The sequence below is a fragment of the Lepidothrix coronata genome, unplaced genomic scaffold (genome assembly GCF_001604755.1).
Source record: "Lepidothrix coronata isolate B3197 unplaced genomic scaffold, Lepidothrix_coronata-1.0 Scaffold23, whole genome shotgun sequence".
In the NCBI taxonomy this organism is placed as follows: domain Eukaryota; kingdom Metazoa; phylum Chordata; class Aves; order Passeriformes; family Pipridae; genus Lepidothrix; species Lepidothrix coronata.
The window spans coordinates 529,550-544,619 of NW_016690203.1; the positions used below are offsets into that span (position 1 = coordinate 529,550).

General features: G+C 40.2%; 1 protein-coding gene across 4 annotated transcripts in view; it reads right to left on the minus strand.

The window, feature by feature from the left end:
• SSR1 (signal sequence receptor subunit 1) overlaps positions 1-14,362 on the minus strand; it is a 24,608-nt gene extending 10,246 nt beyond the window's left edge. The window contains exons 1-9 of one of the 4 annotated variants that reach the window (XM_017808449.1): positions 14,162-14,362; positions 12,005-12,123; positions 9,719-9,806; positions 9,284-9,546; positions 8,391-8,467; positions 6,662-6,740; positions 5,562-5,655; positions 4,976-4,990; positions 2,821-2,884 (exon numbers count right to left, since the gene is read on the minus strand). In XM_017808449.1, coding sequence (XP_017663938.1) covers positions 2,821-2,884; positions 4,976-4,990; positions 5,562-5,655; positions 6,662-6,740; positions 8,391-8,467; positions 9,284-9,546; positions 9,719-9,806; positions 12,005-12,123; positions 14,162-14,246 — 884 coding nt within the window. In that variant the 5' untranslated portion in view covers positions 14,247-14,362. Of the gene's footprint in view, positions 1-1,905; positions 2,885-4,975; positions 4,991-5,561; positions 5,656-6,661; positions 6,741-8,390; positions 8,468-9,283; positions 9,547-9,718; positions 9,807-12,004; positions 12,124-14,161 lie in introns of those variants that run through there. The other 3 variants (XM_017808451.1, XM_017808450.1, XM_017808452.1) reach the window with 3 other exon arrangements.
• Between the last annotated feature and the right edge of the window lie 708 nt (positions 14,363-15,070).

Genomic DNA, 15,070 nt, shown 5'->3' on the forward strand with positions numbered 1-15,070 from the left:
GTAGAATTGCTACTGTCTCATCTTTAAGTCAGTGAAAGGATACCCTACACAGCTGATAATAATGATATCCAATAACATACCTGTGACACTAAACTATCTCTGTGTGTTTAAAAATTGAGGAGAAAATTCAAGTACCAAAATAAGAGTTTCTAACCAATGGGATAAAGCAGCAACTATACTCTTCCATTTGAAGAAAAATGGGTATAGTAGACTGGCTTATTCACTAGAAATAATGTTAGAGATGCCAAAGTTCAGTTTCCACTGCATACTGGAATGTTATTGCTAAGTTTCAACTACAGCAAATTAAAGAGAAACAAGTAATTCAAAACTGTTATGACATTTATCATGAGCAGTAATGGTCTACTGGCCACTGTTCTTATGAACTGCTTCTGGCTGAGAAAATTACTGTGAACCATCCACAGTGAATGCCAAGTTGTATGATCAGAAAGATGGGTTTGGCACAACTGGACATTGCCAGTGCTGATTCCTACGCTGATTCCTACGCAAGATGCCTTCTCTCTTCCTTCATGCTTAGAGCTTAAGCATTTGGAAGGTAACCTTCAAATGCAGAGAAAAGAGCTGAAACCTTCAAGTAGTTATTTCTTATTTGTACAGTCCTTCAGCTTCTAAAGGCCACATTTGCTCCAGGACTCAGTCAGTAAGGGCTAATCTATTTATCTCAACAAAAACTAGAGTATTACAAATTAGCATCCTCTGTTCTGATCCTTTGTATTTTTTCCCGGTGTACCACTGTATCTAGAGTAGCTCTCATCACCACCCCCTCAGAGAGTACCTTTGATCCTTGGGAAGAATTAGAGCACACAGTTCAAGATGACCTATTACCAGAGGTGAAAAAAAAACCCCTCTTGATGTCAGGTTAGAGACATAATCCAAAAGAGGTAACTTAACAGTTCAGTGTATCAGGTGCTGCAATAAATATAGGGCTTTAGTATATAAAGCATTTAATACATAAACACTCTGTTGAATCAATGCAAGCTTGAATATAAGCCCTCAAACCTACCACAGAATCACAGATTACATCACTAAAGGCAAAAAAAGTTGTTCCACACAACTTGAGTGGAGATACCTCTTATGAAGGCAGCATTCAACTGTTTGCTAAGTGATCTGTATGAAAACAAAGCAATCTTAACTGCAAAAAGTATTCTGCCTGGACTAGTTGATTTTTCAGAAAGTTGAATAAAGCATCTCTTCCATAGCAAGATGAGTCAAGAACATCTTCACAGTTCATTCTGGCAAAGTGTATAATAAAATAGTGCCAGTACAGGTAGTTTCAGAGCTTAGATGCTTCAAACACACTGTGACAGGACTTGGAAATATTGCTTAGCATTCATTGACTCAGAAGCTCAGCCCCTGCAGAGCAAGTTTAGATCTAAAAGAGCATTTCTACAGGTGGGGATCAGAAAGGGCAGGGAAAGAAGACAGAGGTTTCAAATTGATGCCTCTTCCTGACCTCAACGAGCTTCCAGATAACCTTCCGACACAGGAAGAGAGGCAGTTTAGATGCAAGCAATTCACACCTTGTCCAAGTGCCTGAATGGCAGCAAACTGACATTGTATATCTGCTCTTTTCCCTGTCAGTTAAATTCTTGAATGCAGTGGATGTGGATCAATACCTCAGTACCTGGTAATCATGTAAGCACAAAAGGGAACCTCATTTTGATTTCATAGAGCTTTTCTGCTTGAGTACTGAAATAACATGTAGTTAGTGATGAATATGCATCTGTGTTACTAGTAAGAAAGACAAAGTGAGAAAAAAAATAATTCAGACCAATGTACTGAGCAGCAGAAAGATGGGTGAGATTTAAAAACCATAAAGGGTGAATTAAATAGTTTGCCAATAAAAACCATTATTCAAATTCAGTTTCAAGTGTGTACAGCAAATCCTTGTAAAGCTTTTAAAAAGCCCAAAATCAACATTTGGATACATATGGCATTCTAGTTTTTAGGAGAGAGAACCAAGAACTTACTGAAAAGTTGTTCTGTCTTGTTCAATAGTTTCTTGAGTAAACATTGCAGAACTACCACTATAATCTGAATACTTAAGCTGCTGGCATGACTCAAATAACTAACCATTTACCAAGTTGGGTATAAAAAAGATTTATGTAGTAATACCAATTCAGCACACAAATTCCATGCTTCACGAGTTCTGCTGCTGTGTAAGAGTCTTTCTAACATCTGTGCAGATAAGTTCAGATTTTTAGGTCACTGCAAGCCCAGATCAAAACAGCAGCAAAATATCTACCACTACAAGCAGCTATACCCAATTGTGCCTTTAGAATGCAGAAGTCTAGATGATCAGTGCCTGGCCACTGAAATGGGACCACACACACAAACTTCAGTGTGTGCATGCTGTAAAGAATAATGTTACTTACTGAAGAAGAGAAATGCATACAGATTCTGATACAGATATGATACAATCAAGACAGATTAAGCCACTAGACATTCAGATTAGGAGAGGAGAAAAATCCTTCAAAGACAATGTACAGATGACAAGCCAGCATTACAAAGAACTCTAAAGGCACATTTCAGGTAACATGTTTCTGTTAAGACCAACCGCTTACACACGCAGGCACAAATCTTAATGGGTAGCTTCCCCCACCCCCCAACAATTAAAAAAAAAAAAATTAAAGAGAAGTGCATTTTCAGTAATATTAACACCATTCAGTTAATCTGTTCAGTCCAAATGTTTAGCAATATTTTCCTTATGGTGATATGGATTCTCTGCACTACTCCAATCCAAAAAAAACCCAAACAGGCAGGATTAGTAAAGGTTCAACTGTTGTACTTAGTTAATATTACTCATCAGAGCCCACTGGTCTCTTCTGTGCCCTCTTGTAGGGCAACCTCCTTGGTGAAGCTTTATCTGGATGGAAAAAAAAAAGAAAAAAGGAGTTACAGTTGCATCAATTGCAATTGTTACACGACTATGTATTTTTCTCCTCCCAACAGAAGACAAACTGCCCTGCTAATGCAATGTATCACCACAGAGACGCCAATTCAAGCAACTTGTTTAGCCTTTTTCATACTAAATAGAAGGTAACAAAAAAACGTTTCCATTCTGTAACATGCAACTCCAGGGTGAAGTTTGCTCTAGCCAGTTAATAAAATACGAAAAAACCCAGAACCAAAAACCTACACCATCTCCACTCCACTCCTCTGTTTAGAAAACTTTCATGTTCGGTAATTACGCTTTCATAAAGTTAATGAATTATTTTGATCAACACTGACTTGAGTTTGCCTTTCTGAAGAATTTATGATTGACTCTCCTTTAAGCAAGTTGTCTTGCATAAAGCATTTCCACATTCATATAGACTAGCAGCTGAAGATAAGTGTTTTTCTTGTGAAAAATCCCACTTTTCCGGAAAGCATCCACATATGACTATGAAGATGCACTTTATAATCAGATACCCCATATGAGGATTCTTCACTGTGAGGGTGGTGAGGCACTGGAACAAGTTGCCCAGAGAAGCTGTGGCTGCCCCATCCCTGGAAATGTTCAAGGCCAGGTTGGACGGGGCTTTGAGCAACCTGGTCTAGTGGAAGGTGTCCCTGCCCATGGCAGGGAGGTTGTAACTAGATGAACTTCAAGGTCCCAATACAAACCCTTCTATGGTTCTATGATTATTGTAGAGAAGCTTCAATACTCTGTACGAAGTGCTAAAGCAATTGATATGTGCACCTGCTGACTTAAAAACGCACATTTTCTTAAAACAGAACAATCTCCAATAACTTCACTGTTTAGAGTATGTGCAAACACTAGGAGCAGCCATCATGCCACTATGAGCCAATCAGTACAGTATTAAATGTCTTTCAGCAATAAAAATTCAAGAACCTCCAATATCTTAAAGGCCACATATTTTAAAGAACTCTAATGTAGAGTTCTAACTGAAGCTAACTGGGAGCTGAGAAAACAACAATTAAGAACAACTTAATTGTTCGACTTACATCAGTTTTTCCTAGACTTCAGGTATTAAGATACGAAAAGATATGAATATCTATTTGGCTTAAGAAAGGGACTGGGACAGGACCCAAACGTTACCAGGATTTGAACCTGTTTAAAGACAGCTTGTTATTCAGAAAAAAACAGCATTTAGTTTTTCTTGCTAGATTGAGACTTCAGATTTCTGTGCCTAGATTTTACACTATCATTCTTGTGTCTCACAGAAAACAATGTACACAAGAAAGCTTACATCTTCACAAGTAGGGCAATAGTCCTGTAAATAGAGTAAAAAGGGTGAAGGAATAAAAAAAGCAAAGTCATCAGCTCCTGGCACGTATCAGACCTAAGGCCTCTAGCCCTTCTACACTAAATGAAGCTCAGAATATGCTTATTTCATTACAAGAGCAGTCTTTGCCAAGTAAAGGTAGGTCCCACAAAGGGTTTTCAAAGCACTTCTGTTTACGTCTTGTCTAGGATGCACTTTGTTGAGGCTCTCTCACCTCACACCAGCCAATGCTGCTGCTGATAGTTCACCCAGATAAGAAAGACGCAGGAAGATAAACCTGATTAGTAAACTATTATACCCAAGGGTGAGGTCTGCTTCTCACTGAAACAAGATGCACTCAGCCATTGGTCATGAATAGCCCCTCCACCGTCCTTATGTAATATCAGTTTGACATTACACTAAGGTAGCAGAGAAGGCAAAATACACATCTGCCTCTTAGATAAAGAGTTCTGGGAACCGTTAGAAGAGACAGCAATACTTCAGCAGTATCCTACTGAAACTATGTGACTACAATATAACCAGAAATGCATACACAAAATACATGAAAACATAAATTTAGAAGTACATAAAATGCATTTGTGCCATTGCACACATCTGTTATCTTTTACTGCTCATGCCACATCACCAGGCATTGCATGCAGGAAGCTGTACTTCTATCCATGCCCAATTATTACATGGACAACACATTAACCACTTTCACTCTGCAGCTCACAAAGGGTTTGCCTCACCTCTTCTACTCTGCACTGAAGCCATGGGAAAGCAAAAGAGAAGAAAGAGTAAGAGAAGTTAGAAATATCCACAAACAGTCTAAGGAAATCAGATATTTGGTTTACTGTTGTCATTTCAGGTATCAAGTAGAACTTAATCATTTTGGATTTGTGAAGGACATTAATACCAAGTTTTAATGTGGCTTTAGTTAATATACACTTCTAATGCTCATTTAAAACTTTGATCTACAGGCAAACTTCCAAACAACCTACAGAAACTTTGAGATGACACCTATTTTCTCCTATTTAAACCTCCTTTGTGATGCAGGTTTTGGGTAGAGATTTTATAGTGTTGAAAAATAGTCTACAGACCAAATTGTAAAAGTCACCAATAGTCACTACAGAACAAACTTTACTGCTTGATCTAATAAAGACCAGGCTGTTAAAGTAACAGTCTAATCATAAGGCACAGTGCTTTAGACAGTTTTTTATTCCCTAGAAGAGTTGTATGCTGTTGTGAGAAATGGGTATCAGTTACTTATTCCATTATAATTAATTGATCAAGTAGGTTTGTTATGCTCCAGTTTGTCGAAGACAGATAACTTACTTATTTGATTTAAAGTTTCTTGGGGAATCCAGCTCATATCAACATCATTTTGATTTGATGTTCCCATCTCTACTTTCTGTACCGGTCTTTTCCTCTGAAAATTCAAGAAAGGAAAGATTTTTCTTTCAAAGAAGGTTTGGATAGCATAAGTATAAGAAATTACTAAAAATGCTACATTTAATGAATTGTAATTATTTCACTAAGGCACAAACTTAAGGCTAGTCAATGTATGGAGCTGTCTTTGGAGTTAAAGCTAAGCTATCCTTCTGAATAGCAATTTATTCCCCAAGCCTCACACTTCCACTTCTTATGCTTCACAATACTTATTCCACATAAAGACATCAAGATTTCATGCACACCTGGGCAAGTTCATTATACCTGTTGCAAAAAATGGCTGATGATTAATCAAACTTTGTGATGACTAGTTTCATTATGCTTTCTCAGATTAGTACAACATTCTTGTATGTCACCTTGCAAAATAGATGTCAACATACAATAATCATCCGATACTTTTTCCCAAGTGAAGTTACTTCAAAAATATGGTAAGCCACACCACACAAAGGCATCACCTATGCATTGCATACAGATGAGACTTCAAGCTTTCAGCAGTTTTTACTTGCCAAACCACATACATAGACAAATCTTTAGTTGTTATTAGCTAAATTAATGCAATTACAAATGGAATTCAGAAGGCCCTAATCAACATTATGGCAAAGCTTTGATGAGAACTAAATAAAGGACTAGACAGCTGTTTTCCCCAAAGTCTGATCTGGATTAAACTAATAGGCAGAAGTAGAGAGCATGGGGAAAATCTACCCAGTAAGTAGTCAATCAGAAGACACACACATCCAGTGACTGGAAGGTATCAAAGCTTCCAATTCAGCTTCAGTGTGGCACCAAAGAGCTGAGCAATCAAAATGTCTTCAGTTATGAAGTTTTAAAAAACTCTCTAGTTTCTCCAGTAAGCTCTAAGGTTCTAAAAATAAATCTTCTGAAGTTTTACCTGTACTGTCATATTCCAGAAACAATTACTGAATTGCTTTCTTTTCACATCAAAAAGGTCTTGCATTAACAAGTACATAAAGAAACACACTACCCACCTTCCTAGATTCTAGTAACTGATGTAGGCCAACAATGACAAGTAGACCAAGTCCAGCGAGGAACATATACATGAAGATCCTTTAAAAAAGTTTAAGAAACCATTAAATGAAAATCCTAAGTTCTGAAGAGAGTTTACACAGAGGCACAGAATCTAAGCCTAGCTTTGGCCACATATGAACTTTTGTAGGGGAGGAGTGGGAAAAAAACCAATGATTCTGAAACTGAAGTGCTAACAAATATTCTGACTTTGACTTCAGAAACTGTAATCAAACTTAATTCTGAACAACAGAACATTTGAAAAATGCTGTATACATTAGAAAACTGTTCTAAATAAATACTGAAATTGTGTAACTTCAAGAACTTTTTTGCACTATCATGAAGTTTCAAGATATTGGGTTATAGGCAATATTTATGTTTGTGACAGCTTTAAACACTTACAAACCCCTTAAAAATCTCTTACGTGCTTTTAGTACACTACTGCAAAGCAAGTGCTGCTAGGACTTAATTTATTTGCAACAGAGCTTTGAAAGACCTTGCTTATCTTGTTCTGGGTTCCACAGTTAGAATTCTACCTATGCAATAAATAGTTTTTAATCTGTGTATTTAGGTTTGTTTTGAAGAATTTTACCAGAAATACCTGTAGATACTTAGCAAGAGGTGAATATAAGTTAGATCTGAAATTAATTTGGGAAGTAGGCAGTTTACAGGTAAAAAACCTATTCCAAGCTGAACATCTGAACCCAGATTTATGATAAAGGAAATTATGGAGTTAAACTAAACAAGAGACTTAATTGAAAATCCCTGTTATAGAGTAATTATCTATTCACAGGACATTTGCACAAACTAATTCTAATACATTGAATTCTTTTGAGAGCTCCTTTTTCAGAGTATCACACATTTTCATGTGACCAATTTTTCTTTCATTTATGCCATTCTATTTGAGAAATATGAATTAATGCAACAACTATTTCTTTTGGCTGACCTTTTTTAAAAGGAAGCTTGCTCAGCAGGCAATTTCTACCTGTGGCAGGACAATTCAGATATTCAACATTGTCTACAAGTATTTCTGAAGAATAACCTTTTTTAACTCAGAGGTTCACTTAAAATTCCACTCCAGTGTTAAAATATTTAAAAGCATATCAGCACGGCATGTGCTTGCAACATATAAGGTGTGTCAGATCTACTGATCTTTGAAAAGAATCACTCCTGAAAGATATCTTCTACAGATAGGGGATAGTGCAAAGAATGGTTGAGTTCCTCTATCTTGTACTCCAAATATGTCTTTTAGTTTATATAACCTTAGATTATACTGGAGTGCTCCAGAAATTTATTCCAGTCTTGACAGCAGGACCCACAGCCTAATACTATGGACCCTCTGCACCTCTTAACTCTTAGGAAAAAGCAGAGTAGTATAACAGCTTGGAATTGCTATGTACGTGTACAACATCCGGTCCTATTCCAGGCTTATGTCCTCTGAGCTAAAGCACATCTGTAAACTGCTCATTGACATAGTACCAATTCTGAAGATCCCCACTATTAATACAGACTTTAATTTTGGGAAAAAGTTCTTATTTTCAGTCTGTCAACATTTGTCAGATGCCTACTACACCATCAACATAGCAGACCTAACATTCAATAAAATGAGGATACAGGAACTATTCTCACTGGCACCATCAGTAACCTGTTCTACCAGGACACAAACTAAACTTGCATCTCCAGTCTCCTTACGTTTCTCCATCCAGCCCATCTTCTTTTTCAATAATTGTAACAGTTTGATTGAAGACAGCATCTTGAAACATGTTGCCCTATAACAGAGTTTGCACATAACATTTCAAACTAATTTGTTAAACACATACGCAAATGTTTATCTTTTTCCATGTTCTTGGAAAAATTCTAGAAAGCAGTAACTCCTGCATAAGACTTTATTAAGTAATAAGTAGTGCTAGTTTGACTCAACACATAAAAGCACGAATGTTTCACTCCAACTGCAAAGAACAGTCTTGATATTAGCAAGACAGTCACACCTGGCCTTCAGTATGTTATTTCCTATAACAAGAGATATTACATACGAAGGGTTCTTATTACAACTACCAAAACACAAAGGTACAGAGGCCCGTTAATCTTTGACCTGCACCAAAAGAGAAAAAGAATCCCCTGTTTTATCCCCATTTATGCTTTTGCATAGTCTTCCCCCAGATTGCAACTACTGGCCATTTATTTGCCTAAAATAAAGTTTGCAGGTGGCATTCAGGTTGGGAGTAGGGTTTGTTAGCATAGTCCAATATGAAAAGCACAGTGAAAATTCAGTTGTCCTAAACAGAGCTTTGGCTTTGATTGGTTGGTTTGGTTTTTTAGGAGTACATCCCACTACTATACAGTTCTAAGGCCTTCTAGCTTCCACTGAAGACATAACTTTAAGTGCAACATATAAAGAACTGAGAGTGCCTGGGCAGCTAATGTGAAACATGTAAGCAGTCACTTACTGTGCTTACGTACCTAGTGATTTAGTTAAACATTACAAACACATTCACTTTATGAAGCGGTAGTAACTCAACTAAGCAGTTCTTTCCTGACACCTCCACATCAACTAGGAAGATTCAGATGAATTACATCAGGCTTACATTTACATCTCTGTAGTTGAGATTGATAACTAGACCGAAAGGACGACCACCCATAGGCTCAGCAGGGATGAAAGAGTACTCAAACGTGGCTTGTCTCTGTGGTGGAACTACTGTGTTCAGAGAGAGAGCTGTGAAGTTCTGGATATAAAACTGGTAGTCTTGGGGATACCGGAAAGAAGCATCGAGAGACTCGACAATGAAATCCTCTGTACCCTTATTGGTGAAGCCCACCAGAAATTTTACAATGTTGTTCGCTGGAAAGTCTGAAACACGAAAAAATATCCAACTATTAGAAACTTCATACACCACACCTAGCCAATTTCTAAACAGAGAGCATCTAGAACAGACTGTGGGTTTAGAGCTTCACTGTTTTACGCAAACAGATATAGTCTAAGCATTGGTAAAGAGGATGGTAGATTAGCAGGGGACTCTTACCTTCACCTTTCACAAATAAGATAGTTGTATCAGCACTAGGTGAGGCTTTAGGCTCTCCTGACAAGTCTTCTTCCTCTTTTTCTTCTGTCTAAGACAAGAGACTTTTTTGAAAAAATCCTATAATGAACAGTGAAGCAAAGACCATGCTTGGCTCATGAGAATCCCATGCGGCAAAGCAAGCAACAACGGCAAGTACCAAATCCTACTGTTGCAGGATTAGCACAGTCAGTCTCCCTCTAGACTTGATTAGCATCATTTTCAGCATTTCTCTTTCTATTTGTTATATTTGACACAGTACTAATCTGAACTGCATTTAGCTCTATTGAAAAGGTTTATAATCAGAAAGCATCAGCATGGTTTCTGTTTGGGGGCAGAAGGAAAAGAATAGAGTCTAAATGTTAAGTGTTCACATCTAAGATATTTCTATTTAGAAAACAAGAACTTCCAAAATACAGACAACAATATGACAAACGAGAGTTACTTTCACCATAGAGGGAGCGTTTAGTAGCTTTCTATTCAGTTTTCATTAGTTAAGTGTATGTATGCCTGGAAACAGTTAGACTGTTGGAACTAAGCAAGTTCATGGACCCACTTGTTCAAGTTCACCTTTGTGACAATGAACTTTTTAATTTGGCAAATGCAAGCATTAAAGGCTTATTTTCCACTTGGGGATCATGGGATCATCACTGCCCCACCAAATAAAAACAAGGCTGACCTAATTTTGAACAGTCTCAGCTAACCGCCTGCAAGTCAGACCATTTGATTTCAGTGCTTAAAACGACCACCTGAAGCGGTGGATTTCCTACCGGATCTGTCGTACACATACCATGAACTCGGGAACCAGAGCTGAGCACCTAGCATCTTGATTTCAAGTACATCTTCTCTTCCAGTGACAAATAAAAGAAATGTCTAAAAAGTGTAATGCTTTGTAACCAAGCCATAAACTATTTATTAAAAGCAAAATACACTCCAAAGGTTATTTAATAATACTCTGTCACTACTGACATAGCATACCTTCCACCGCTTAGCAAAGCTGGTCAACCATAAGCTCACCAGCTTATCAACATCAGTAAAATCTGATACAATGAAAGAACAGTTTACCAGATCTATGTTCTTATTACCCGTCTTTGCCTAATAATGTCCCAGACTTCCTTATTTGAGAGAATTTTGTACACTAAGTGTCTAGCAAACCTAATACTCGGCTGCTATAAGCAGATCATAAAACCACATAAAATATTTCACTTTTTTGTTTACAATTTATTTTGTTTGTAATTTTTTTTGTCTTGTAAATTAAGTTTAGTTAGCGGAATTCTTTTACCTGTGTTGTCTTGTCTGATTAGTTTTGCTTAGCATGAATAACTAAGGTTTCTGAAGCCTTAGGCTGCAAGCTGCAAACTTTCACCTTGAAAAGTTGAACAAATCTTGAACTGTTGCTTAGCTATGTGAAGGGAGGCTGGGAGACCAGTGCAAACTGAAACATTAGGAAGCCACAACTGTCAGCAGAAGATGCAACCCATCCAGATAAATACAGCTAGAGAAATAACTCAATAAGGAACAAGAAGACCCCAGAACAAAAATCACCATTAAACCAAGAGGCACGTGCAAAGTGCACGAAGAACAGGTGCACAGGTTGTAAGAGTATAAAAGCCCAGGGATTTTGTTCAGGGTTCTTTTCCAGAGGGACTCAGCTCAAACTGTCCCGATTGCAGTAGCACTCAATTATTAAATTATTTTTTCCTGGAATCAGACATCTGAGACTCTGCTGAGAGAAAACTTATGTCAAAGAAATTTTTTTAACGTTTGCCAAGCTGAAGCAAGTGACCCTGAACAGCAACATGCTCACAACATACACTGCAACAAGTGTCAGAGGCTAGGAATGTAGCAAGTGAAAAGGGGCTACAAAACAGATGTTCTGTTGCCCCTGGAAAGTAGATACAAAGAAGCCAGAATTAAGTAGACCCACAGCGCAATCTTTTTCTCAGGTTACTGAGGTGCAGCTTAAGCTAGAAAAGAACTACAGGGGGCTCCCATGAGAATCTGTTTCTCTCACTTGGTGTTCTTTTTTGTGACCTATAGTTTTGGCAGGATGTCCCCATGTGGTTTCTCAACTTGTAATTCAGGAAGAAAAGATAAATCCTTTTGACACTTCAAACTGAACACAAGCTTAATCAGACACGTGGAAACAGCTACTTGAAAATAACGTTACTAAACTCATAAGTAAATTATCCAGCTTGAAGCACTTTTGGTCTAATTCATACTTTTGAAGTAACGCTCATGTAAAATTACCAAGTCTGTTGGCTCATCTTCTTCAACTTCAGCTTCATCATCTTCATCTTCAACTACAGTATCTTCCACAGCTTCCTCATCTTCTGTAGCATCTTGAGCTGCAGCTAATAAACCTGAACCTACCAAAACAAAATTCAAGAAAGCCTTTTTAATGAATAGAAAACTGACACTGAAATACAATTCTCAAACTAATGTTTGAAGAAGTTCTTAAAAATCTGTCCAGTACAGTGTTTTGAAGCCTCAGTTGCAAAAACCTCACATTGAAATGATGCCTGGGTTGATCTTTCAGCCTTATTCCTTCTCTAATAACTTTCTCACCTACTCATTTATCTGCCACCAAGTTCAAAACCAAAAAGTTTACAGTTGGATGACAAAAAAAAAATCAGCATTCACTCAGCAATGCTTAAATTTGCAGAAGGCAACAAATTTGCCTTAAAAGCTATTGCTTAATTTTGGAACATGTTAACATATGAAAATATTTTAATTTTGTAATTTAAAAAGTGAAAATAAGACATTGCTATTGCCAGGAAAGTAATTTAGTAAGTACTGTTTCTTCTAAGACTAGCAAGTCTACTAAATTATTAGCATACTGATAACAGAACAGCACACTTTGAAAGGTAGATTAAAAGTTATTTTTTGCACGTATTTTCACTCAAGTTTTAAAATATAAAAAAGTCTTTTTTTAATATGACCTCAATATAATGTACTAATATATCCATACACGCAACTGAACCACAACATTAGTCAGGAAAGAAACCTGACCTAGAGCAACGCTCCAAGACAAGTGTAATCTGATAGTTCATTGCCTCTTTGCTTTCATGGAGCCAAGCCTCATACATTCAAACACTGGGCAAATATGATTAATAAAAATATTGGCCATGGGACAAAGTTCTGTCCCTTCGCAGTTTACAGCACATAGAGGCAAGGCTGAGAACTTTTAAAACATGTGCACAAAACTACAGATTTTTTTTGTTAATAAACCTAACGTTTTCCACATATGAAAAAATAGAAATGAACAGATGATTGATTTACCCAAGTCTGAAAAAGATCTAACTGCTATAAATATGCATTTAAAATAAATATTTAAAAATTTTCACTGGAAATAAGAATCCTTGAGCAGGACAAGTATATCCGAAAACTAAAGAATTGTCAGTCAGCGCTAGAAAAAGCAAACACAACCCCTCCTCTCAAGTGTCTTCAGAAGGTACACTCAAAGACTTTTGCTCGAGCACGTGCAATACTTAACCTAAGCCTTAACTACCGTGATTTTATTTGCTGAAGTTTTCAACTTGCAAGTGTACGAAAGACTATTTCAATTCAAAAATGAACAGGGTACAGGTAAGCCATAGGCACCCTTTGCTGCCCAGCACACTCTTTCATATCCGTAGCTTACAGTCTTTTCAATGGATGTCGGAGGGGCTGATGATGATGTGGCAATAGCGGGAAAGGAGAGCTGCCGGCTGTGGGAAGGGACTATCACACGGCATGTGCTGCAGCCCACTGCAAGAGCTGGATGAGAAGCCTCCCTTCCCTCTCCTGCCTTCCCAAACTTAGTAGTAGGGAGGCAATTTCCAGACCGTGAATCAGATAACGCTGCAGCGTAAACAGAGATTAGCGCTCCTCGGTGTCGCCAAGGACACTCGGGGGGTGGCGGCAGAAGAGGTGGGAAGGCAGGGTGGCAGCCAGCGCATCTGCTGGGGAATGTGGGAACCAGCACCGCCGAGGAGCGGCGAAAAGAACAAGCCCGCTGCCCCGTCCCCATGCGGGGTCTGGGCGGGCCGGTGTCACGGCCGGGACCGGGACCGGTGACCTGGCGGCAGCCGCAGGGCCCTGCCCGACACCGCGGACCGCTCTACTGGGAGAGACGGGGGCCCGGCCCCGCACCCCGCCGGGGCGCCCTCGGACGGGGACGGGGCCGGGGCCCCGCAGGCACCGGGCCGGGCCCCGAATCCCCGGCGGCCACGTGCGCGGTGCGCCCGGGGCGATGAATGAGCAGCGCCCGCCGGCTCCCGGCGGGAGAGTGGCGGAGGCGGCGCTGGGCTCCGCAGGCCCCGCGGGAGCCGCTCCCCCTCCCCGGACCGCCAAAGGGATCCCTCCCGCCCCACCACCGCTCTCCCGTGCCCGGGCAGCGCCGGCCGCTCACCCGCCCGCCCTCACCTGGGCCGCCGCGGGCGCCGCCGAGCAGCAGCGCGGCAGGGAAGACGAGCAGGACGAGCAGGAGCAGCTGCGACAGGCGCCTCATGATGGCGGCGGCAACGGCCCGGCACCCAACGCAGCCAGCCCCGGCGGCAGCGGGTGGCGGCCGCTGCGGGATTGTCTAAATGGCGGCGAGTGCGGGAGCGGGCGCTGGGACCTCCTCCCGCTCCTCCATCCGGGGCCGCGCCCGCCCCGCTCCGCCCCCGCGGACGTGGCTCCGCCGGGCAGGAGGCGCGGCGGTCACGTGGGCGCTTAGCACACGTCTGCCCTCAGCCGCCGCGCCTCCCGATCCACCCGCGCAGCCCCTCCCACAGGGAAGTGGGCACGGCACCGAGCCTGTAGCAGTTCGGGGAGCCTTTGGACAACGCTCTCATCCACCTGGTGTAGCTCTTGGGCGGGGGGGGGAGGGTGGTTCTTGGGGCTGTCCTGTGCAGGGCCAGGAATCTGGCTTGGATTGATCAGCGCGGCGCTGCAAAATGTGGAAGATGTAAAAATTTTCTTAAGAGAGGATGTTCTTTGATGTTTGCTCTTTGTTTTCTTTTCAAGCCTGATAACAAGAAAGGAAATTTAACCCGTGAATCACATAGCAGCTAACAATCAAGCTCTGAGTGATTTCCATTTGTTAGGAAGATTTACCTGTAGAATTGCCTTGTTAAGGTGTAAGGCTTGACATGCTTCGATGATCTCAGACCTAGGGGGAGGTTAACAAAGCTTGGGAAGAAGGATGCACCACTGATAGTGGATACAAAGAATGCAAAATTTACGGGGCACAGGAACGTTTGGCAAAACTCCCAAGATAAGGAAGAAACTAATGAAGACAACTCAGCAGCTGTGCTGAAATCAGCTCCAACTGGGTAAAAGGTAATTCCA